Source organism: Phaethon aethereus, assembly GCF_964289735.1.
Source record: "Phaethon aethereus genome assembly, chromosome: Z".
In the NCBI taxonomy this organism is placed as follows: Eukaryota; Metazoa; Chordata; class Aves; order Phaethontiformes; family Phaethontidae; genus Phaethon; species Phaethon aethereus.
In genome coordinates this window covers 34197669-34223504 of record NC_138577.1, presented here as the reverse complement: position 1 = coordinate 34223504, position 25836 = coordinate 34197669, and the positions used below count along the sequence as shown (strand labels likewise).

The 25836-nt window shown below is 38.6% G+C and overlaps 1 protein-coding gene across 1 annotated transcript in view; it reads left to right on the top strand.

Annotated features, from left to right (window-relative positions):
* PTPRD (protein tyrosine phosphatase receptor type D) overlaps positions 1 to 25836 on the top strand; it is a gene marked incomplete at both ends in the record, with an annotated part of 301634 nt that overhangs the window by 209391 nt on the left and 66407 nt on the right. Inside the window, 4 exons of the mRNA XM_082013447.1 lie at positions 8142 to 8156; positions 10541 to 10653; positions 19958 to 19999; positions 20508 to 20605. Of these exons, the coding sequence (XP_081869573.1) occupies positions 8142 to 8156; positions 10541 to 10653; positions 19958 to 19999; positions 20508 to 20605 (268 nt within the window). The remainder of the gene's footprint in view (positions 1 to 8141; positions 8157 to 10540; positions 10654 to 19957; positions 20000 to 20507; positions 20606 to 25836) is intronic.

Sequence of the window (25836 nt, the reverse complement as noted above, 5' to 3'; positions counted from 1 at the left end):
TTTCCAATAATTACAGGTATGTGGGTACTTTTTTCTGCTGATGACACTCTATTAATATTTCTGCATTTAAATGTTTTTTCCACTTGGCATGTTTGTGAAGAAAATATGTGCTTGCATATAAATATCTATAGAATTTGCACATTTGACTTTTTTAAACTTATTTTTAGATGTGTAATAGTAATACATTAGGGATTACATTCAGCTTGATATTAAATGTGATTTTCATCTCCACTCAAGTAATTTGAGTTTTTACTTTTGACAGTTGGCCTCAATTTGGCAGTGTGTCTGTATGAATGTGAAGTTCTGAACTGAGAGATTAAAGAAACATCAGTAGCTGTTTTCTACTAATCTTGCAATGAGCTCAAACTTCACTTATTCTTCTTTCACTGTCTATGACACAGATGTGGGTTTGCTATTACACAAAGGACATTCCTCTGTCTTACAACATACAAGATGAAAACCGTGTATGATGCTTGAATTTATACATCGCAGCCTTTACAGTGTAAATGAGTAAATCAAACCCACAAAGTTTATTTAATGTTTAGATTTTGTTCCTGATACATTTTTTAAATGTATTGATAAAGTATAATTGGGGAATACTATAAAGATGCTGTGACCTTGCCAGGGGGAGGCACACTAGGGATAATTTCCTTAAATGGAGTATGTCTTCTAAAACTAATGGCTATGATGCTATCACCTGCATATAAATATTTAAATTCTGCTACCCTGCATGCTCTTCCCACCCTAAGTGTCTCCAATCAAGTACTTCTGAAGTTTCATGTAGAGATCTGGCTTTACCTTTTGGAAAGAGAATTCTCTGTTCAGTAGTAACAAAACAGTCCAGGGTTAACCATAGCTTTGCATTCCAAATGAATACATATTTATAGAATGTTCTTTAGGGCTGTAATCATATAGCAGCATAATACATGGTCTATTGCTTGCACATGTTATGTCTCCTGAAGGTTTCTATTAGTGCCTACTGTCTCAGCTGATCTAATTGATTAGCAACCAGTGAATCTCTGTTTGTGTCTGTCTGTCACTTCAAAACCTGGTCATTAGAGGTATGCTAAAAGTGAAATACTCCTTTGTTCTGAATATTTTTGAGTATTAAAAGTAAAACTTCTCCCATACTACAAAACAAATCCAAACAACGGCATATAAAGCAGATGTGTAACTGCTTCTAGAAATATTGATTATATTTATAGAACCATAATAACTATCTTCAATTTTATTACCCAAAAAATTATAGGCATATTCCACAAATGAGCAGGTAAAATTTTTCATCAGTAGTATGAAGAGATTGTCATTCATTGAAAATGGAGGACACATTTTCCATCTGTTATTTACTACTGGTACTAGAACTGTTCAGACAAATGTCCATATGTATTTATTTATTTTTCTGTTTTCAGCTGTAAGCTGTAATTTGTTAAACTGCACTGATTTGGCAAATTACCGCTGAGAAATTACGACTGCAGTTTTACCAGCCTATGGTTCTCTGTGAACTTTTAATTTCTGTAAAAATATATATATATATATATATATTTGGATGGTTTTTGTCTATAGTATGCAACCTAGCAGCTGGAGTTTGATAGCTTTACTATCTGTAGCACAGCAATAAGTAGACAAGACAGTAGGGATGTTTAGCACAGGGCTTTGAGAAAACAGTGAAGTTTAGTTTCTGACTTAACTCTGTTAAAGGGAATTACTGTGGCTACAGGAGTTGGACATGGTAAGAATATGCAATAAAAAAGTAGGAAAACGACGTTTTCATGGATACAGAAAATTTTACAAGTATATTTCTAGAATATATTGGGGCATAAGTGCAAGGTATGATAGGGAGAAAAGAAAACAAAGGATAGAGGACACTTGCCTAATACATGAAAACACAAGCAAAAAATATTAAAAAGGGGAAGATGATGTTGAGGAATGTGCAGTGTTGAGAAGATGACTGGGAAATGACCAAGTCTTTCGAAGTACAAATGGTATTAACTCAAATAATCATCAACTATGCTTGATTCCCTTTGTCCATAGAATCAGAGAATCACAGAATCACAGAATCAATAGGTTGGAAAGGACCTTCAAGATCGTCAAGTCCAACCATTAATCCAGCACCACCATGTCCCCTAAACCATGTCCTGAAACGCCACAGCCACACGTTTTTTGAACACTTCCAGAGATGGCGACTCCACCATCTCCCTGGGCAGCCTGTTCCAGTGCCTGACCACTCTCTCAGTGAAGAAATTTTTCCTAATATCCAATCTAAACCTCCCCTGGAGCAACTTGAGGCCATTTCCTCTTGTCCTATCGCTGGTTACTTGGGAGAAGAGACCAACACCCTCGTCGCCACAACCCCCTTTCAGGTAGTTGTAGAGAGCGATAAGGTCTCCTCTCAGCCTCCTCTTCTCCAGACTAAACAACCCCAGTTCCCTCAGCCGCTCCTCAATAAGACTTGTGCTCCAGACCCCTCACCAGCTTCATTGCCCTTCTCTGGACACCCTCCAGCACCTCAACATCCTTCTTGTAGTGAGGGGCCCAAAACTGAACACAGGATTCGAGGTGCGGCCTCACCAGTGCCGAGTACAGGGGCACAATCACTTCCCTACTCCTGCTGGCCACACTATTTCTGATACAGGCCAGGACGCTGTTGGCCTTCTTGGCCACCTGGGCACACTGCCGGCTCATCTTAAGCCGGCTGTCAACCAGCACCCCCAGGTCCCTTTCTGCCAGGCTGCTCTCTAGCCACTCCTCCCCAAGCCTGTAGCGTTGCATGGGGTTGTTGTGACCCAAGTGCAGGACCCTGCACTTGGCCTTATTAAACCTCATACAGTTGGCCTCTGCCCATTGATCCAGCCTGTCCCGATCCCTCTGCAGAGCCCTCCTACTCTCCAGTAGATCAACATTCCCACCCAACTTGGTGTCATCTGCAAACTTACTGAGGGAGCACTCAATTCCCTCATCCAGATCATCTATAAAGATATTGAACAAGACCGGCCCCAGAACCGCTTGTGACCGGCCGCCAGCTGGATTTAACATCGTTCACCACAACTCTCTGGGCTCGGCCATCCAGCCAGTTCCTCACCCAGCGAAGACTAAACCCGTCTAAGCCACGAGCCGCCAGTTTCTCCAGGAGAATGCTGTGGGAGACGCTGTCAAAGGCTTTACTAAAGTCCAGGTAGACAACATCCACAGTCTTTCCCTCACCCACTAGGCAGGTCACCTGGTCATAGAAGGAGATCAGGTTGGTCAAGCAGGACCTGCCTTTCATGAACCCATGCTGGCTGGGCCTGATCCCTTGGTTGTCCTGCAAATGTCCTGTGAGCACTCTCAAGACCAACCGCTCCATAATCTTCCCTGGTACAGAGGTCAGGCTGACAAGCCTGTAGCTCCCAGGATCCTTCTTCTGGCCTTTCTTGTAGACAGGCGTCACATTGGCAAGCCTCCAGTCTTCTGGGACCTCCCCTGTTAACCAGGACTGCTGATAAATGATGGAGAGTGGCTTGGCAAGCTCCTCCGCCAGCTCTCTCAGTACTCTTGGGTGGATCCCATCAGGCCCCATAGACTTGTGGGTGTCCAGGTGGTTCAGCATGTCCTTGACTGCTTCCTCCTGGATTATGAGGAGTACATTGTGCTCTCCATCCCCATCTTCCAGCTCAGGGGGCTGAATATCCTGTGGATACCTGGACTGGCTATTAAAGACTGAGGCAAAGTCAGCATTAAGTACCTCAGCCTTGTCCTCGTCCTTGGAGACAATGTTCCCCGCCATATCCAGTAGGGGATGGAGATTCTCCTTGCCTCTCTTTTTGTTGTTAATATATTTGTAAAAACATTTTTTATTATCCTTTACGACTGTGGCCAGACTGAGCTCTAGCTGGACTTTTGCCTTTCTAATTTTGTCCCTGCTTGACCTGATGAGATCCTTGTGCTCTTCGTGAGTTGCCTGCCCCTTCTTCCAGAGGTGATAAACTCTCCTCTTTTCCCTGAGTCCCAGCAAAAGCTCCCTGTTCAGCCAGGCCGGTCGCCCTCCCCGCCAGCTCTTCTTACGGCACATGGGGACCGTTTGCTCCTGCGCCTTTAAGATTTCCTTCTTGAAGACTGTCCAACCTTCCTGGACCTCTTTGTCCTTCAGGACTGTCTCCCAAGGGACTCTCTCAACCAGTGACCTGAACAGGCCAAAGTTTGCCCTGTGGAAGTCCATGATAGCAGTTTTGATGACCCCTCTCCTTACTTCACTCACAACTGAGAATTCTATCATGTCGTGGTCGCTAAGCCCAAGACGGCCTCCGACCACCACATCTCTCACCAGTCCTTCTCTGTTTGTAAACAGCAGGTCCAGTAAGGCACCTCCCCTGGTGGGCTCACTCTCGAGCTGCGTGAAGTTATCCTCCACACACTCCAGGAACCTCCCAGATTGTTTCCTCTCTGCCGTGTTATACTTCCAGCAGATGTCTGGTAGGTTGAAGTCCCCCACAAGAACAAGGGCCAGCGAACGCGAGACTTCTGCCAGTCGCTTATAGAATGTCTCATCTGTCTCTTCGTCCTAGTTGGGTGGTCTGTAACAGACTCCCAGCAGGATGTCTGCCTCATTGGCCTTCCCCCTCATCCTTACCCACAAGCACTCTACTTGGTCTTCACAATCTTTGATTTCTATGCAATCAAAACACTCCCTAACATACAGAGCCACCCCACCGCCTCTCCTTCCCTGCCTATCCCTTCGGAAGAGCTTATAGCCATCCATTGCAGCACTCCAGTCATGGGAAGCATCCCACCATGTTTCTGTGATGGCAACTACGTCATAGCTGTCGCGCTGCACAATGGCTTCCAGCTCCTCCTGTTTGGTGCCCATGCTGCGTGCATTGGTGTAGATGCACCTGAGCTGGGCTATCGATTGCATCTTTGGCACGTTGAACCTAGAAGCCTTTATGAACAGACTTGGACCACTAATCTCATGATTTACAATACGACTTTTACATTTTAATTTCCATCCTAGAGAAAAGATGACTGCAGTTTCTGAAAGAGTCATTTTAAGGGGAGAAGGACTTTCCGTGAAAACAGATGCTATTGCAGATAATGTGGATAAGTTTTGTGGGTTGGTGTGAAGCATATTTAACTGTCCCAAAGAATAGGACTGCATGTTTGATCCTTTTATTATTTCTTGGTCAGTTTGTATAAAGGTTATTGCCTCTGTATTTACTCTTAAAATCTGAAAGCAAAGATAACTGCATAGACACATTGTTGGATCATACATCACAATATATCCAAAAGGTCATTGCAGCTTAGGACTTAACAGTAATAGCTGGGGAAAATACTGAAGAGTACCTTTTGTTGTCATCATATATAGCTGCAATGTAATATCCAACATAACTGATGCTGATTAATGTACTGTGTGTAGAAGAGCTCACAAATTCACAGAACCAAAGTGTCACATCTCTGGAAATTGCCCTGTCCCAGCCCTGCTCCGAGCATGGCCAGCTACAGCAGGTTGCTCAGAGGCATGTGCAGGCAGGAAACTCCACAACCTTTCTGGGCAACTTGTTCCAGTGTTCAACTATCTTCACAGTAAAAATTATTTTTTTCCTGCATTACAGTTGAATTTCCTGTCTTTATGGAATTGATGTCTTGGCAAACAGAACTGACTTGGCCGGTGACCAGATCAGTGTTCTCTGTCATTGCAGCAGTGATACTACCCTGCAGTCATAGTGAAGGGAGACAATTATTTTGGAGCAGGTCTTTAAATCTATTTGGCTTAAACCTAAACAATCAAATTTAGGCATCCAAGTAAGTTAACTAAATATCACTGTCTTTTTAGTCATATTTTTTCCCTTGAGGAAATAAAATATTTGTTGGTTCAAATATGGAGTAAAATATATAGCATAGTAAGATTTATGTGCGAAGTCTCAAACAAAAGCAAACACCTAGATATAGAGATCATGCAGACTAAGTCTTCCCTAGACACAATGCCTAACCATTATGAAGGCTGTTTGAGTCACAGTTTATACCTCAAGGTGGTTTTGATAAAGCAGTACCCGTTCTGCAACCTACAGCTTAGGCAAACCTACAGTAAATCCTTTCAACTCACTTTTTAATGTGTGATACATGTTCAATTACACAGGATTTAGATGGCTAGCAACCCAGTTAGTGAATGTTAAAGAGCTCTAGAAATTGTTTCTGGTTTCTGGTGTATCCCAGAAGCTGACAAGCTAGAAGGAGAGTGCATGTCCCCATGAAGTATCTTTTCATCCTTTTTTTTTTTTTCAGGATAGGAATTTATGTGACTATTCCTCCTGTTTTTTAAGAAATCACAGGTTCTCTAATTTCAGCCTTCCACTGATGAAGAGCAGCAAAATGTTCCTCATTCTAGATTGTTTTAGGCTCAGGGTTGTTTTTGGAGTGGGTTTCTATTTGTAGGGAAAAGAAATGAAAGCCATCTTGACAGACTTTGTGTTGCTTGCTCTTATAAAATGAAGGTTTTGATTTGGTTCAGAAGACAGGAGCCGAAGCTTGAATCTTTTGATCGGTGAATTTTGGCACTCTGAATCATAGTATCATAGAATCATAGAATAGTTTGTGTTGGAAGGGACCTCTAAAGTCCAACCTCTCTGCAATGAGCAGGGACATCTTCAACTAGAGCAGGTTGCTCAGAGCCTCATCCAACCTGACCTGAATGTTTCCAGGGATGGGACATCTGCCACCTCTCTGGGCAACCTGTGCCAGTCTTTCACCACAGTCAGTGTGAAAAATTTCTTCCTTAGACCTAGCTGAAATCTGCCTTCTTTTAATTTAAAACCATTACACCTTGTCCTATCACAACAGGCTGTGCTAAAAAGTCTGTTCCCATCTTTCTTATATAAGCCCCCTTTAACTAGTGAAAGGCCACAATAAGGTCTCCCCGGGGCCTTCTCTTCTCCAGGCTGAACAACCCCAGGCCTCTCAGCCTGTCCTCACAGGAGAGGTGTTTCATCCCTCTGATCATTTCTGTGGCCCTCCTCTGGACCCACGCCAACAGGTCCATGTCTTGACTGTGCTGAGGGCTCCAGAGCTGGATGCAGGACTCCAGGTGGGGTCTCATCCGAGCCAACTAGAGGGCACAGTCACCTCCCTCAACCTGCTGGCCACCTGCTGAATTTTGAGCTATAAGAAGAAATATGCTTCTAAAGGAAAAAAACAGATGTTAAAAAACCCACATAAATTAAAATGGGATAATCTTAAGTGATGATTGAGGATTCTATAAAGACTTTTTCATAACATGTAATCTGGTCATTGCAGACTCCATTCTATTAAAAGATTGTAGAAACCCTGTTTATTATGCTCAACAGAGAAACAGAAAGATGGACAAACATTGTATTTACAGTGTATGTATAGTAGAACCTGTTGGTGGTAGATAATAAATTATTTTCCCTGTTTAGCTGTAGATCATAGATCATTACAGGTCTCTACAGATCACTGTAGACCTCAAATATGCACCATTCTTTCTCAATCTAAAAAGGTGCATAATACTTCCTTGGAGTAAGATTTATGCTTACCTTACTTTCGGGGTACCACTAAAAATTTCTTGCCATTTTTTATTACATGGCTTTGTAAAATAGTTTTAAAAGCTTTTTGTTTTTTGTTTGTTTGTTTGTTTTAATTTAGTACAAGTCATATGTATCTTATCAATTTAAGCTTGTTCTTCGCTTGCCTTTCTCTCTCCCTTCTCCTTTTCTCTCTTAGTTCTCCTCTGCCCTCCACTTTAATCTTTCCTCTCATCTCTCCCCTCATCTCTTTTCTAACTAGAATGTAGGAGGGAACTATATCTTCGTGAGATGTCATTTCCCAGTGTAAAGTTAACATTACTTTGATAGCCCAAATTAAATACCCATTCTCCATTATTATTGGCTAAAATTTGAGGTGGAACTACTTTGCAGATAAAAAGATTTTTTTTCAGCAGATGATTCTCTTTGGACTTAAATTATGTGTCCTCCACTTATTCTATGATTCCTAAGCATTAAATATTTTGATGAACTATGATTTCTTAATTTGGGTTAGTTATATATCTTTACTATAAGTCAACATTTATTATATCTCCTGCTGTCATGGTTACCCTGTTTGCTGCTGGTCAACTAACATGTCACCTTTTCTCCCCTCTTTTCTGCATTAAAATGGAGCAGCAAACCTGACAGGTGAGACATGAAAAGTAATCACTCTTTGTTTAATCCAGAAAAGGAGAAAAACAGAAAAAAAAAGTATAATGATAATGATCTAAGACAAAGCATCTGTCAATCTAAGTGAATGTAGACAGTAATCTATCGATATGAATTCAACTGAACTATTTGTTGTGTTGTTTACAGCACTGGGAAAAAAAAAATAGCCAAGCTTCACTGCTTTTTTTTGTCTCCATGAGGTACATTTTCAAGAGAACACAGCTATATAAAGTACATATGTTTTTAATTGTGTTTTAATGAAGTTAAAACAGTGGTTCTTTGCTATAACCAAAACTGTTGAAGGAATGCATGATTGTGGTTGAAATATTAGCCGCTCTAAATCTCCATAATGCTCCATACTCATAGAATCAGTGCTGATTTACAGTTCTACAAGTGAAAATGATTCGATGATCTCATTTGTCATTTGTGGATTTTTTTACACCTGTCTCAAAACCATGGCATAATCTCGAAGAATTGTATAGTCTAGAAAGATACAAAGAAAACAGAATGATCCTGAGAATAATAATAAATAATAAACCATTCTATTGTCCTGTAAATATACAAAATATTAAGATATATGATTAGATGACATTTTAGTGCTTTTAGTGGTTTATTATGAAGTTGTGCTGCACAGTACTGACTTGCAAGTGGAAAAAAGGTAAATGAAGCTTGCCTCTAGACAGTTCCACTGATCCCTAGACTTCAAGAGAAGGAAATATAGATAAAAATACTTCTTGGAAGCTGCATCACACACCTTTACTTAAGAATAAAGAACACTAGGGCATTCTACTAATATGGTAGGAGTTTGAGATACTCAGAATCAAAAGTAAAGAAGGAATTTCAACTGATTTTCCCATAATAATTTTAAAAGAGTTAAACCAGAAGAATCAGATTAAAATCTTCATTGCTTCACTAAAGAGAAGTTAATACATGTGTTGAGGTATTTATCAGAGAACAGATGGAATGTTTTTACAACGAAACACTTTTTTTTTCTTTTTTTTTTCTATAAAATCATAGGACTAGTAACTTTCAAATAATTCCTGCAATGATGTTGCTGTTTAGTTTCTTTGCATAGTCTATGAAATCTTGCTTAATGCACCCTTCATGAGTGCCATCAGCAAGAAATCATTTGGAGCATTTTTAAGAGGGGAGCCCAGCAGAATAATAAGAGGTTTGGCATTGTCACATTGTGAATCGGTTATAAAAAAAGAAAGAAAAAAAATTCCAACAGTAGTGGTATTTTAAAGCAAATATTGGACACCTGAAAAAGATTTTGCTATCGTAAAGTTAAAAATCATCTCAGTTCTGTTTTTGCAAATTAACTCTTTGCCACTGCTTGCATCATCATTTTATAATGTATGAATATGAACCAGTTTGCATTTTCATTCAGGATCTCACAGAACACTAGTGAAGAAAGATTCCATTTAAAGCATTAAATTTCCAGATTCCTGAATGAAAATGGTAGATATTCTTCATGTAACATAGTTCTCCATGTTTTGCTTCTCTCTAGAGAAAAAGAAGCATAAATAAGTTTGTTTCCTTCCTTCCTTCCTTCCTTCCTTCCTTCCTTCCTTCCTTCCTTCCTTCCTTCCTTCCTTCCTCCCTCCCTCTCCCCACCCCCCAGCTTGTTTTGGACAGATTGACAGGAGTGCTATAATTGCAGTGAAAATCTTAATTTGATCAGAAACATTAATACAGAATCTGAGCCTTGAATATGTAGGTCTGATCAGATGCATAGAGACTGTGTAGTGCATGTCTCACAGAGATGAGAGGCAAGAGAGCAGATTTTCACTTCTAGAAACCGAAGGGAATAGGAGTCTTCTAGTACAGGTGTCTACTGTACTGTTCTCTGTCATATTGAGAATGACAAAGAATTGAGAGAACCCAAAGAATGCAGTTTATTTTTATAAGCAATGCAGAGCTATGTGTATAAAATATGAAGTATTCTAATGATAGTAACATGGCATGTTTGTTTTTAATTACATGCTCAGGAGTTGGCTACTTTTTAATACACATATAGCTAGCTAGCTTTTATAATAGAGGTAGTGTGAATTTTTCTAAGTTTCATGTTATATCTTGTAATATGTAACTATTTAAGTGCCCAGAATGATCTAGAGGATCAGTCTAGGGCAGAATGCAGTTACTTTCCCTCTGACATTACTGTATTTAGATTAATTTTGCCATTGCAAATTGTAGCTGCCATACCCACCATGCACAATTATTTTGCCTTTGCACTGGATCAAATAGCCTTTCAGAAATAAGCATCTCACCTTTAGAATTTAATGATTAAATGCTCATGAACCTTTATTTGTCAAGCTAACACCTCAATCTTATGTTTACATATATTCACCTTCTACATGCAGGAAGAGGGCTGAATCTGATTCTAGAAAGAGCAGCATACCCAACAGCAAGGAGGTCCCTTCTCACCATCCCACAGACCCAGTGGAGCTGCGACGCCTTAATTTTCAAACTCCAGGTAAGAGACAATAATACCTCACCCAGAGCTCTGTGATCACAAACTGGTTAGTGATGCTGTTAGAGAACAGAAAAATTGATGTTTAGAAAAATATATTTTGATTGCTAATGAGTTTTTCCACAATGTATTTCTTTGTTAGTTTTGGAAATAATTCTGTAATTTCTTCATTTAAAGAAAAATCCTGCATGAAACAAAATTAAACTTCTGTAAAGAGGACCCCAAAGTCACATATGTTGTATGAATGTGTTTTATGCATTAAAATTCCAAGTTAAACCTAACAATGCTAGAAAAAATATTAGGAAATGTGCATCCCTCTATTTATTAACAATATTCTTATAGCTACTTCTTTGTAAATAAGCTTCCCTCTTATCTTCTGCATTATCAGGTAGTTCATTAAAATCACTGGAAGTTGCACTACATTGCAAATGTACAATACAGGAAAGAAATACTAACTAGATAAATGGTCTTGTCTTTTTAAATCAGGCTGTATATTAGGGTCAAGGAGGTTATTAACATGTCAGGAGTTCTGAAGGTAGAGGCAACACACTCCCAAATATTTTATTTACTATTTTATTTATTAGAGCACTGTTTGTGTAAAGCTGTTTGGTTTGATAGTCAAGAAACACACAAAGAGAAATAGCTAAAATATTAGTGATTTTTTATGACCTTTTTATGAGTCAATTTTCTTTTTTAATTGGCTTTATTTTGATCATGATGTATTCCAGTAGACTTGTTTTCTTTTACAATATGATTGCACACAGTCCTGGTCTGATGCTAATTACTTACCAAATCTTCCTGAGCCTTGTGTTTGTCAAATTTATTACATTAAGTACAAAAAATAATGAATTCAAGAAAGGCAGGAAATTAAACACCTGAGAGATTAGCTGCAGAAGCTGACTTACCAAATATTTCAAAAGGGTTAACTGAACTTGCAAATCTCCTTTCTGATCTTCTAAACAGTTGCTATATTAAGGTAGTGATGCCCCAGCAGGAGTGGATCTGCAAAGCAACAAATTTGAGGCTAAAGACCCCACAACCACACTGCATGCGTATGGCAGAGGTAGAAAGGGAAGAGTGTGGAGGCTTGAGTTTTACCCCAGCCTTGCCTTTTTAGTCTGTTCCAGTACACTGAATGCTCTTTCGCAGCTGTGGCAAATTAGGTGTGTTTCAGGAGTGCATCTTCTAGTTTAGTTTCATCTGAATATGAGAATCTTGTTGACATGCTGGGGGACCTCTAAACAATGTGAACCTAAGTGCAGTAAATGGAAGTGATTCAAAATTTTGATTCACAATTGTTCTTCTGAACCTGTAATATAATGTAGACTCATCCTTACTGAGGAAAGGTTTTGAATGTTATCCGCACTTTCATACAAGGTTTTAAAGGTTGTTACAGAGATGGAAGTATACCTACAAGTCTTTGAAACATGAAAAGAAAAATGACGGTTCTTACAGTTTAGCTTATGCCTAAAACAAGTATCTGTGTACGGATATATACTGAGTGGATGGTTTAATAACTAGGTATATAAGCATAATTATCTGCTGTCCATGTATTTACATGTGATGTCTTACATATCCATTTAGTATTCTTCATAAATTAAAATAAAATGTGGTCAGAAAAAAAAAATACTGTGAAGTCTTTAAAACTTTACATATAAAATTAATTTATTGTAATTAATTCTAAATTACATTTGAATGTAAAGTTATTAAGAAATTGCAGAATTTGTGGCACTTGTAGACACCATAATTCCACCTCATTGATCTGAAAAGAACTGGAGAGGAGTGGAAGTGTACCTTTCTTTGTAGTGCTATAGTTTATCTGGGAAGTTTGCCGTTTTCTGTGAAGCTAGTGGAGCAGAACATCTGCAGTCCATTTCTACGATGAGGTATTTTTCTTTGCTGTAAGCCTTTTCACAAAATGGAGGATTAAAATTATTATTACAAATACAGTACAGAAATCAAATTACAATATTTTTCCCTACTATTGTAGCAACTAAGACCCCTACACACAGGTCAGGCCATTATGTTACTCAGTATGCAACCAAGTATCAAGGAGAAAAAGCCTGCCTCGGGAGATTTGTCTTGCTGTGTAACACTGGCTAATTAACATGTTCTTAATATGTAACTCAGCCACAGTGACGTCAAGGTACAATTCTTGTGCTAGTAAAAGCAGAACCTCACTTAACTCACATTAACTTCAATTAGGGCTACCGTTTCATTCAAATCCAGCTGAATTTAACTTAGGTGTTTAGATCCTGCTGGAAAGTTTATCCATCTCCACACAGTAACACACCGTTAAATAATACACAATACAAAGCTTTTCAAGACAAATGTAGAGAAACTACAGAAAGGCTTTACGTTCAGGATAACAGTTTTGTTGTTTTTGTTGTTCTTTCATTCTCAGATGTGTGTTTTTTATTTGCTACCAGGTAGCAGAAATAGGCAGTAAGGGTACTGCTGGGGCAAATCAGCCAGCCGAGAGAAGGGATTTGGGCTGATGGGGTTATGTGTTGGGTTTCTTTTACAGAGGCATCTGCAGTCACCCTCGTGCAATGGCCTTATCCACTCTGTAAGATGTTAATATTTCTGAATGTTGCCCACAGATAATGTAAATGACAGAGTGGTGAATGTACTTTAATAACTGATGTATGCCAAGTCAGTACAACTGCATCAGGATAGATGATTTGACATAATTGTTATGATAATTATTTATTTATTTAGATTATGAAAGCACCCACAGTTTGCTTGGAGCTTCCCTGGCACACCAGTTCCTTCTAGTGGAAGAGGAAAAAAAAGAGTCTATAATGAATCCATAATGTGAAGAAGTGTTAGAGGACAAAAAATTTAAATTACATTGACATATCCAGATTGCCAGTTTTCACTGGGAGAGGTGAATGAGACGCTCCTATAAAATTCTGGGTTGTCATAAACTTTAAAAGATTTCTAAACAGCCTCTTTACAAAAATGCTAGCAATCATATTTTGTGTAAGGAAAGGTCTTATCAGATATAACTATCAAAATAATTTGAAAGTGAAGGCCTTGTTGTGGTAAATCTGAATGTCTAACCACAAGTACAAAATACTCCCAATACAGGTGCTTAGGCATAATTTTTTGAGAGAGATTATGGGAAAGCAATATTTTATCTCTAGTGATATTTAGACAATGATTTAGACACAGTATGTTGTATTTGTTGTAAAAATGTCAATTCAGCATGAAGATGTCATAAAAATCCACAGTCTCAGCTACCAGCACAGCAAAAGTCTTGCTTTCCTTTTACTTTTTCTTGTCCTGTCAATACAGAACTTCATTCTTCACTAATCTAATTCTTACCTAAAGGGTTTTGTATCTTGACTTGTTCAGGAAGGATCAAATTCATCTCTGGCTTCACTCCTTGCTGGATGGAGTAACTCCATAGATAAATTTGACATTTTGTCTTGACATTTGTAATAGCTCCCAGTGTTATATCTGAGAACAAGATCCTGTGTCCATACGTGTTATCCAAAAATGTATATTTTCTACATAAGCCCATATGCCAGTGAGTGGGTCACAGCTGTGCCAAGTTTTCTTTGAGTAAACATGAAAATACACAATCTCTCAGTAGCATACAGGATTTCATTTATAAATCTGTTACTCTTACGGAACTGGAGTAGCTGAGGGAGAGTCAGCCACATTTTTCCCATTCTCCAAGTTTCTTATGAAATACGGGATTAAAACCATTAACCTGGTGTGCAGATTTTAGAAGTGTCTATGCCACATGGAGGAGTATAGGGAAGGGGTAATAATTAAGCCCTCACAAAAGGTTTCATAAAATGAGGAAGCCTGGTTTTGCATAGAGGAAAATAACTGATGTTAAGTGGTTTGAGTGGGTTATGAGAGCGCCAAGGCTCAGGCAAAGACTTCAATCTGCCAATCAGGCAGAGAACTAAACTGAGTCATGCCTCAAAAGTGACTGTTTTTTTTCTCATTTAAGTATAAAATGTGTCACACTTATAAGTAATTTGTGTAATTGGGTGCCAATTAAACAATTATCTCATTATCTCTTGAGAACTAAATAAGATGCTTTGAAATAGAAAAATAAATAGAATTATTACAGCTATGAATTAAAGACTCTGCTTTTTTATTAAATAAGTAAGTGCTCACAAAACACATATTCCTGAGCTCCTGAGGAAGTTCCACTAACTTATTTGCAAGATACGTCAGAGGTCCAGAGGAAAAATTAACAAAAAGGGATAAAATAACAAAGGCAAAAAACAAAAGTGGAAAAAGTGATGTCTGGATTTAGTCACCTGCTTTGCAAGATAGCAGGAAATTTTTTCCTTAGTTTATCCACGCAATTTCTTTTTATGAGAATCATGACAATGCTGAAGGAAGTACTGTGGTTTGTCTTTATAGCAAAACCAGACTGGAATAGCTTTCTCACAGTGAGCAACCCAACATATGGCTCTTCATGTAAACCTGACTCACATGAAGGGTTTAGGCACCTAAAAGAGGTATAGGCTTCAGAGTGCAAATTGCACTTCCCTGATACCCCACTTTGGGGGTGCTGGTTGCCAGCCAGCTGAACATGAGCCGGCAGTGTGCCCAGGTGGCCAAGAAGGCCAACAGTGTCCTGGGCTGTATCAGCAATAGTGTGGCCAGCAGGAGCTGGGCAGTGATCGCGCCCCTGTACTCGGCACTGGTGAGGCCGCACCTTGAATCCCATGTTCAGTTTTGGGCCCCTCACTACAAGAAGGATGTTGAGGTGCTGGAGCGTGTCCAGAGAAGGGCAACGAAGCTGGTGAGGGGTCTGGAGCACAAGTCTTATGAGGAGCGGCTGAGGGAACTGGGGTTGTTTAGTCTGGAGAAGAGGAGGCTGAGGGGAGACCTTATCGCTCTCTACAACTACCTGAAAGGAGGTTGTGGCGACGAGGGTGTTGGTCTCTTCTCCCAAGTAACTAGTGATAGGACGAGAGGAAATGGCCTCAAGTTGTGCCAGGGGAGGTTTAGACTAGATATTGGGAAAAACTTCTTTACTGAGTAGTCAAACACTGGAACAAGCTGCCCAGGGAGATGGACTTGCCATCACTGGAAGTATTCAGAAAAAGTGACTGGTACTTCAGGACGTGGTTTAGTGGGCATGGTGGTGTTGGGCTGATGGTTGGACCTGATGATCTTAAAGGTCTTTTCCAACCTTAATGATTCTGTGATTCTGTGTTTGCTTTCAAACTTAGATGCAATCAAAATCTCCTTAGCTGGGAGATGGAATGGAAAGTTCTGCTCCTCACAAGAGTAATTTTTTTTTCTGGATTTTAGCCAATACTTATACAAAATGTTACTGTATTGAGCAATTATAGATCAAGGTCTGAAAACTAGGTCTTCCCTTTCTCAGTGTAGACAGGTTTTACGCCTCACTCGGAGCTGGGGCTTCTGCCATGAGGCTACAGAGCCCCTAGGGCTGCTTGGTAGAGCTAAGTCTTTGATACAGAACAAAAACCACTTTCATTCCAGAATAATTAATCTAGTTTTGATGAAAATAAAAGCTTCTGGAATAAAATTGGCTTAATTTTGCAGTATCATATGCACATTGGTAACAATTTTAGAATAGCTATTGCAGAACGACATATTTCGCTAGAGCTAATATGGTAAATTTATCTTTGTACATAAGATGTAAGATCACTCTCTAGCTTAGCTTTAACTGTATGAAAAATAAATTTTAAAGTAACAGTATTTTTTTTGTCAAATATACTTAAAGACATCCTTGCCAAATTTTCATGGATGCCAAATTCCTACTGAATCAGAGTCATCTTTCAATTTTTCCAATTTCCATGTCCAAATTTTAAATATGTATTTCTTTCCACCTTTTTGATAAGGGTAAGTATCAGTAACAGTATCTACTGTTACTGATTCCTTCCTTTTTCTGTAAAGGGACATCTTCGTCAACATAGATTGGTGTGTGGGAGGGTATTCTGTGTTATTAAATAAAAATGAGGGTGTAATAAATCAGTTTTTAAAATCACAGACTGTTAATTCAATGTGGACCTGAAATGCAACTAATTTCATAAAGGGATTTCTGTGAAAATAATGTGTCACGTTTTTAGTTTTTCTAGATTGTAGTCTGTATGCTAGCAGCTATGCACTTTGTTTAACTTCTAAATTCCTTCTTGTTTATTGTGGGCATATCAACCTACAGATCGAAATTTCTAAACAAATGTGTTTCTTAAATGTTTCTAAAAGCCTTTATCATAAAACCTTGACAACAAACAAAGCCCTAATTTAATGCACTAACGACAAGGCCAAAACACCCACTTGTTTCACTGGGATAAAGAGTATACTTAACAGGTCTAATGTCTGTTAATATGCAGATGAATTCTGACTTTGCTCTCTGAGTTTTTCCTTGAAATTGTGGCACATATTCCTTAGTCATGTATTTACCACAGTTTAATCAAAAGATAATTCTACACTGTAATTAAACCATACATTATCATTTAATTCATGTGGAGGGGTTACAACTAGGCTGCATAAGATCAATCACATTTGGCAATCTTCTACCAAATTTGGAAACGAAGGCTTCTTACGGATACAATTTCAGCTGTGTTTTGCATGTGGTGGTTTTGGGGTTTTTTTCCTGTTGGAATTTTTAAGTGTTTTTATGGCTTTATTTTCATATTTTAAAGGAAGTTTGAAAGCATGTTTTGAGCATGGTGTTTCTTTAGACTTTCTAGCATGTCACAGGATCTGTTGTAATTTAGCTGTATTTTATTTTTAATTTTCTGTGTTTTCATAGCATATGTTGATTGATGTGGAGGTGTGTCAGCAAATAAGTGTATTTTATTATTTATAACCACAAAAATAAGTGTGTTTAGCTGTATTTTGGGTGGTTTTTTTGAGTCAGGTTCTACACCTGCTGTTCATATGCAACCCTCATTAATCTCAGTAGGAGCCTCATGCTTTTGCATGAGATATACTGGGATTTGAAAATGTTCATAGCATATTCTGTTATGATGCTTGTTATGATTCATAGACTGAATACATAACAAAAGTCCTCCAGCAGTTCTTTTAAAAAGTAGCTACTTTTATAATCTCAGTAGAGCACATTTTATGTGTTTAAAAGATGCAAATATACCGAATGCAATTACTTCACTTCATAAGTTAACTGTAAAATATTATTTGAAGAAAGTTAGTAAGTGTCCAAGTGTAAGTGCCTAAAATGAGTTGTGGAGAAAGGGGTTATATGCAGTCAAAATTTGCTGATTTCTGAAATTGTAAATAGTTCCTTTTTTTCCTTAGAAAAGAAAGTTTTATGTCAAGTTTCATTTTGCACAAAGTGTTTAATATGAAATCTCCTCTTGGAAATGTCAAGTGGCATATAGAGGAGCATATAAACAAAAATAGTTTAAAGAATAGATGTTCAGCATCTTTAAAAAAAAAATCCTTCACAGTAAGCTAATTATTGAGATTTGTGTTCACGATGCTGGTGATTTATTCAGGTTCATCATGTAGTGAGCAAGTCTCATTCTCTTTGGTTTTTTTGTCCTTTATGTTTACAGTAGGGTAACCGGACCTTTAGACATCTTCTTAGTTGAGTTTCCAGACGCTGTTTTGTGCATGTCTGAAGTGCCTGTATGTACGAGATTGATTGATTATGATGGTCTACTGCTGTTACTAATTTGTTTCCCATTTCCAATTGGCTTTTACTTTTTACAGCTTTGAGCAGTAATTCAGTCCCCTACGCCTCCCTGATTGGCTCTGTGTCCTCCCTCTCTAGCCAAACTACCACTCAGTCCTTATATGATAATAACTCTCTCCCACGATTCGCTCGAAAAGGTCTAAACATCTTTGTCTCTATTATTTTCTCTGTTCAAGCACTGTTTTAGATGTACATCAGTCCACCTCCATTTCTGGATCAATCTAGAGTTCTCTTGTGCCTATTCACTTGCATATTTTCCATAGGGGTGCTTGATCTGGATCAATCAGTGTAATTATTAGATGACTGTCACCCACCCTCCTTTTGAGAATAGTCAAGTTCTAGTAAGTGAAATTTCTGAGAAAATGGAAGACAAGAACTAATTAAAATAAATTAGTACTTACAGACTAATTTGTTAATTGAAATTTATAAGAAACTCCCCATTATATCTGAATATTCTACTTTGTTAGTTGACTGACAGCTTGCCTTAATATTTACTTTAAATAATGTCTCACCATCACACATGTGCTATGAAGGTAATATATAAACATATATGTTTAGGGGCAGAAAAATTAGGGCCAGTGCTGCTGGACGTTATTTTGGACAGTAGTATGATGCCTGAAATGTCAAAGATTCAAAAAGAAAACAAGAATTTAAAAAAAAATAAAGAAGAAAAACATGCTATAGTGTGACTGTGTTGTAACTACATGGTCATTTTCAGCTGTGTTTACAGGAAGTGCAAGTTAACTGTCTTAGGCATGCTCTTGAAATTCACGGTGACAAAGCAAACTGCATTTTGCAACATGGCTTCCAGCTTGAGCCCCCTTGAGTCATCACTGTTTTCCCTTTGTAATTTCAAGAGATCCTGGGGTTCACTAGCTTAATTTTTCTAGCCAGCTTTGATTTCTTCCAACAAGCAATTGAAAAAGCACTTTCATTTTAGGTGTGATAGTATAAAGCATGAAGAGAAGAATGTAAGCATTTTGGAGAGAGTCGTGAAGACTAATAGTGTGAAACAAACATGTTCACAAACTTTTGCCTGGCAAATCTTTGGCTGGCAGATTGTTCTAGTTGACCCCACATCTTTTCTGTCTTTCTTTGGCCTTGTTGTTCCTACACTCCCTTCCACACACGTGTCTATCTCTGATTCCCACCTTTTCTTCTTCTACTTTTTCATTCAGTATCTTCATCAGTGGACAAAGATGTTTACACCTGAAGTAGATTGTAGGTACTTTTGGGGGTTGATAAATGGGGTTTCAGATTAAGCATATTTTAAGGTACTAGTGCAGGCAGTATGTGTGTCCAGCCAAACTGTACAACCCCTGCCTCTACAATCTGCTACTAGTGAAAACATTTTTGAAGTTCCAGTTGTCTGATGTCCAATGTTGTCTTCAGTGACTGTTGTCTAAAAGCAATGGTGCATGTTATTCTAGTCATTCATGGTTGCATGTGAATGTCAGTCACCTCAGAATCTCATAAAATATTTAAGTATTTCTAATTTAGCCAGAATATGTAGTCACTCTTCTAGACCTTGATGCATTCTAATTAATCTTCAAGCTATCCATTTCATTTTTTATAATTTATTTTATAAGTTAGTTTTATGTTGGTTTGATGTTTCTTTGGTTTTTACCATTTTGTTTGCAGGTTCAGGTGTCTTTGGTTACCTCGGTAACCTTCATTCTTCAAGTTTGTTTTTCTTGATTATGCATAAGTCACTTCGTTTTCTGTCAAAACACTATTCTTTCCCCTTTAGGGCTCTTTCAGTGTCTGTTTCTCAGCTCACCTTTCCTCATCTAATTCAATGGAGTTTCCATTTCATGCAGTGCAGGAGAAGGGAGTTTGAAATGACATTAAGAGTCATTATTCAAAGCAGAGGTCAACATCAGGTCTAACTGTCTCATTTTTCCATGCCTAGCTAACCTCATTGACTCATATCACAGTAACTCTTTCCTCTACACTAGGAATGTTAGCTTTGGGAATATGCTTGGTGACTTCTTTTCATTTGGCTTCAGAGCTCATCTATCCAGAGCATGTCCTGTTTTAAGTAACCAAACTATTTGCTTGCTTCTCTCACATATGACATCTTTACTACTTACACATTTCTAGCCATTCTAACTACTGCATTTTCTAAATTTTAGAGTGATGCCATCACTGTAGTTTACTTTAAATTATGTTCTTCTTTCTTGTTTAACAGGTATGGCCAGTCATCCCCCAATACCTATCTTGGAACTTGCAGATCACATTGAAAGATTGAAAGCAAATGACAATTTGAAGTTTTCACAGGAGTATGAGGTAGTTTTCCCCACTTTCTCATTATTCAAATTGTTTAAAATGTCATGCTTTCTGTTCCCCTAGACTTTTCTATGATATGTACCCACACTGATAGCACCAGTTTTGTATGATATTAAAACTATGATTAAAAAAAATCTTTATGTAAAATGACTACATTGGTAAGGTGCTTTGCTTGTAACAATCTGTTCTCTTTTTATAAGGATATGTGTCAGGCATATTCCACGGGCACATAACTTGAAATAGTGTGTGAATGATAGAGCACTTACTCTTTTTAGTATACACAAACATCTATCTACTCTGCAGTTAAAAGATCCTTAGATTATTTAAAAGTTCTCCTGTGTAATGTTGGCAGGACATATACAGCACAAGCTCCAGAGAAGTTAGTTGTCTATGGAGCGTACCCTCCCCAGATACGCATTGATACTGTGGAGAATAGCAGCCTCTCTTGTCAGTAATTTGTGGCTAAAGGGACTTAGATAGCCAGCCATTAAACACAGTAAATTATAGCTGTTCCTTCAATACCAGTATGGTCTATGTCAAAAATCTGTGCATAAAGTATGCACCAAACAATCAGAAAAATAATGCTTCTTTAGAGCAGCTATGGGCTGTTGTGTCAGTGATCCAAGGATTAACAGCTCCAAGAGGGATCACTAACAGAGTATTTTCATTATAGTCTGTCATGTCACTAATCCTTGCTTAAAATTCCCCAAGACTTTGTTAGCATGTTGGAGTTAAAAAACATGTTAGTTTCATTTTTTTAGGGATTGCACATTCATTGCATTTGAAGGTTCGTGTGAACACTAACAGTGCAATAAAAAACCCTGAAGAAGACTTTCACATGTTGGTTCCATAATTATATGTGACTCTGCATGGTACAGAGATCCTGTAAACACCCAATGTATTTAAAAAGTCTTGACAGAAAATGTTAAAAATTAATACTAACTACTATGATAGAGAACAACAATTGTTTATTATTTAATTGAACGTGCTGGTCAGAAAGACCTTAAGACCCCTCTAACAAATAATATCCTTAGATGACAAAAGGAAAACATAGGATCAACAATTCATGGAAATAAATTTGTTACAAGAGCACTTCAAGATTGCTGTTTGTGGTCGCAGTCACAAAAAATGTGAAAATATCTTCTCACATTTCTGTGTGTAAATCCCGTGTTCTCAAATACAAATGTTGTAGCATGTAAAGAATTGTACAAGGAAATTTATGTAACAGAATGTTCACTATGAAAAAGCTAACATTTGGTACAAATTTGACAATCATTTCCTGTTGTACTATGGGCAAATTCCTTGAAATATCTGTGTAGGAAATTCCATTTAATAAATAAAAAATGTCATTACAAGTAATCTAATGTAGTATAACTTCCATAAAAATAAACAATACACCTTTAGTACATCTTTAGCACATTATGGAGATGATATGGTTCTTCTTATGTTGTAATAAAACTTAAAAGTTTTGGTGTCCTATATTTCCTTTATTATTTAAATCATTAAAATCATAATGAGAGCATGAGAATGTAATTTTAACCATTTATAGCCAGCATTGTGAAAATACATTAAATTCTTAGTATCTGTCCCTCCACAACTTTTTATCTTTCACATTCGTTTTATTATTTTTTTTTATAACACATACCATCTGAGGCAGAGAGATCAGACATTCAAGATTAAAATGGGGGCAATGGTAGGTCAACATCAAGCTCCATTCACATTGCTATTCTCAGTGGGGTTCAACATTTATCTTTGAAATACCAGCTTTAGAGATACTACGTTGTTTCCATCTATCCATTTTGAAACAGAATTAGTGAAAAGCACTGCTGTTTGATTTCATGTTCTAGTCTAGGCAGTGGACTAAGGCTGCAGTTTGATGATGACTGTAAGTCATCTCCCTGTCTTGGCTGTGCATTCCTGTTGTCTCTCTTGTGCCAATCCTGGCACTAGCGCATGTGCAGCTGTTCAAGGATTATCTCAGGAAATAGATTCAGCTGAAAACTAATTGTTTTATTTTTCTTTGCTGTTTTCAGTTGGATCAATTCCCTGAACTAGCTCACCACATGGCTACATGAGCTGTAGTGCCAGCACAAGGGAGCTGGTGGGAACATTTGTGGTCGGGGATTGGGACCTTCTCTTTCAGCAGCAGTCCTCACTAATGTCCCTTAAAAGCAACTATCCAATTCTGAGACAGAAATGGGTACAGATGGTAACAGTTCAGTTATTATTACTTCAGATTGCGTTTGAACTGGTGACACAGAACGAAAAAGAAACTTTTTACCCTCAGGAGTTGAAAGTGTAACATGCAGCAGGAAACCACTTGCTTTATTGATAGTAATAAAGTCCTCCAGTTCACTCCAATTTGGGGAAAAAAACATCAGTTACCACTGATGAAATTATTTTTTCATAATGCCCTTTCCTCCTTTGCATTCCATTATTTTATTTTATTTTGTATGAAATTTCTCACATTGCATGGATGAAATTATTCAGAAATAGACTGATAGTATACAACTTTTATGACAATTTTGTCATACCATAAAATAAAATCTGTGTGTAGTTTCCCGATGATCACTGACTTCTCATCCAGCTTGTAGAATTTCTTTCAGAAGGTTAGCTCCATTTCAAAAGGATTTTTTAATTACTTTTTAGCACACACTAGTTGCCACTTCCAAAGACTTATTTGTTTCACAACTCAAACACATATTTTCATATTATGTGCACCATTTTCATGTCCTCAGAACTATTTGAATACTTGCTCCTGTTCCATCCTTGCTCTTGTTTCATGCACTTCCTTTTGATCAAAATTTCTGATCAAAATTGCATACAAGTTGTTTTTCTCTTTTTGGAAGACTGCCGCCTCCTTGCCTGTTCCTACTCTCCAGACAGACAGAAACCTCCCAGCTCTTCACTACTTCCAAAGAGGCAAAACAATTCTCTCACAGAAGATGCATATTTACATGCTGTCTCCTCTGCTGATTTATACCCTCTGGCATAATTTTCTAATGAAACTCCCTAACTTTCTTGCTTTCTTCAAATAATCCTGAACTCACCACGCTATTCTCAATTCATCTGGCACAGTTTCCCAAACAGGTATTTTTGGTGTTCGAATATGTTTCTTTTTGTGCTGTGTGAAATCTACTTGAGAAAGAATCTGAAATTGTCATGAAAGAAATATTAAGTCCAAACTGCACCCTTGTTCTGAAAGGAATGCCCAGGGTAATGTGGCAAGTTGGGAAACGAGGTTTTACAAAAAAGTAAATAGCAATATGCATAGTATAGACTACATATTCTCAGAAAGAAAAAAAAAAAAGTAGAACTCATCACTCCTTTGTTGTGGTAAAATGAGTGTACTCTCCAGTGTAGATCATCTTCCAGCTGTGTAATGTTTTCTAAGCTTCAATGTTGTGGTAAGAGGAATTCCTATTTTTACAAGTCTTCAGAAACTACTTCATAGTATCTTCTTCAGGGTTTCTCCTATCCAGGTCTTACAGGAGATGGAATCATAGAATCATAGAATCTTTGGGTTGGAAGGGACCTTTAAAGCTCATCTAGTCCAACACCCCTGCAGTGATCAGGGACACCATTAAGATCAGGTTGCTCAGAGCACCGTCCAACCTGACCTTCAGTGTTTCCAGGGATGGGGCATCTACCAACTCTCTGGGGAACCTGTGTCAGTGTTTCACCCTCAGTGTGAAAAATTTCTTCCTTACACCTAGTTGAAATCTGCCCTCTTTTAGTTTAAAACCATTACCCCTGGTCCTATTGCAACAGGCCCTGCTAAAAAGTCTGTGCCCGTCTTTCCTATAAGCCTCCTTTAAGTACTGGAAGGCTGCAGTAATGTCTCCCTGGATCCTTCTCTTCTCCAGGCTGAACAACCCCAACTCTCTCAGTCTGTCCTCATAGGAGAGGTGTTCCATCTGATCATTTTTGTGGCCCTTCAACAGGTCCATGTCTTTGCTGTGCTGAGGGCTCCAGAGCTGGATGCAATACTCCAGGTGGGGTCTCACCAGAGCAGAGTAGAGGGGCAGAGTGACCTCCCTCAACCTGCTGGCCATGCTTCTTTGGATGCAGCCCAGGATACAGTTGCCCTTCTGGGCTGTGAGCGCACATTGCCAGCTCATGTCCAGCTTTTCACCCACCAGTACCCGCAAGTCTTTCTCAGCAGGGCTGCTCTCAATCCCTTCATCCCCCAGCCTGTATTGATACTGGAGATTGCCCTGACTCAGGTGCAGAACCCTGCACTTGGCCTTGTTGAACCTCATGAGGTTCACACGCGCCCATTCCTCGAGCTCATGCAGGTCCCTCTGGATGGCATCCTGTCCCTTAGGCATATCCACCACACCACTCACCTTGGTATTGTCTGTAGACTTGCTGAGGGTGCACTCAATCCCACCGGCTATGTCATTGATGAGGATATTAAAGACTACTGGTCCCAAGACAGATCCATGAGGAATACCACTCATCACTGATCTCCATTTGGACATTGAGCTGTTGAACACCACTTTCTGGCTGTGACCATCCAACCGATTCCTTATCCACTGAACAGTCCAGCCATCAAATCCGTATCTCTCCAATTGAGAGAGAAGAATGTTGAAGAATGTCAAAGGCCTTACAGAAGTCCAGAGAGATGACATCAATAGCTCTTCCCTTGTCCACTGATGTGTTCACCCTGTCATAGAAGGCCACTAGGTTGATCAGGCACGACTTGCCCTTAGTGAAGCCATGTTGTCTATCTTGAATCATCTCTTTCTTCTCCATGTGCCTTAGCATAGCTTCCAGCAGGATCTGTTCCATGTTCTCTGCAGGCACAGAGGTGAGGCTGATGAGTCGGTAGTTCCTAGGGTCCTCCTTGCTACCTTTTTTAAAAATGGGTACAATGTTTCCAGTCATCACTGGGGACTTCACTTGACTTCCATGTCTTTTCCAGTATCATGGAGAGTTGCTTGGCAACTGCATCATCCGGTTCCTTCAGGACTCTTTTCAGGTCCCACAGACTTGTGTATGTTCAGTTTCTTCAGGTGGTCTCAAACCTGATCTTCTTTTACAGTGGGAGGAACTCTGCTCCTCCAGTCCTTGTCTTGCAGGCCAGGATGATCATGAGAACAGTGGAGGCTTCTATCATTATATTTCTCTCACAACTTTACCTTGAAGACCAGATTTCATGGGAGAGCGGGAGCCAAACCTTAAAGATTATGTCTAATGCAAGATTTAAATAAACTTATAATTCACCT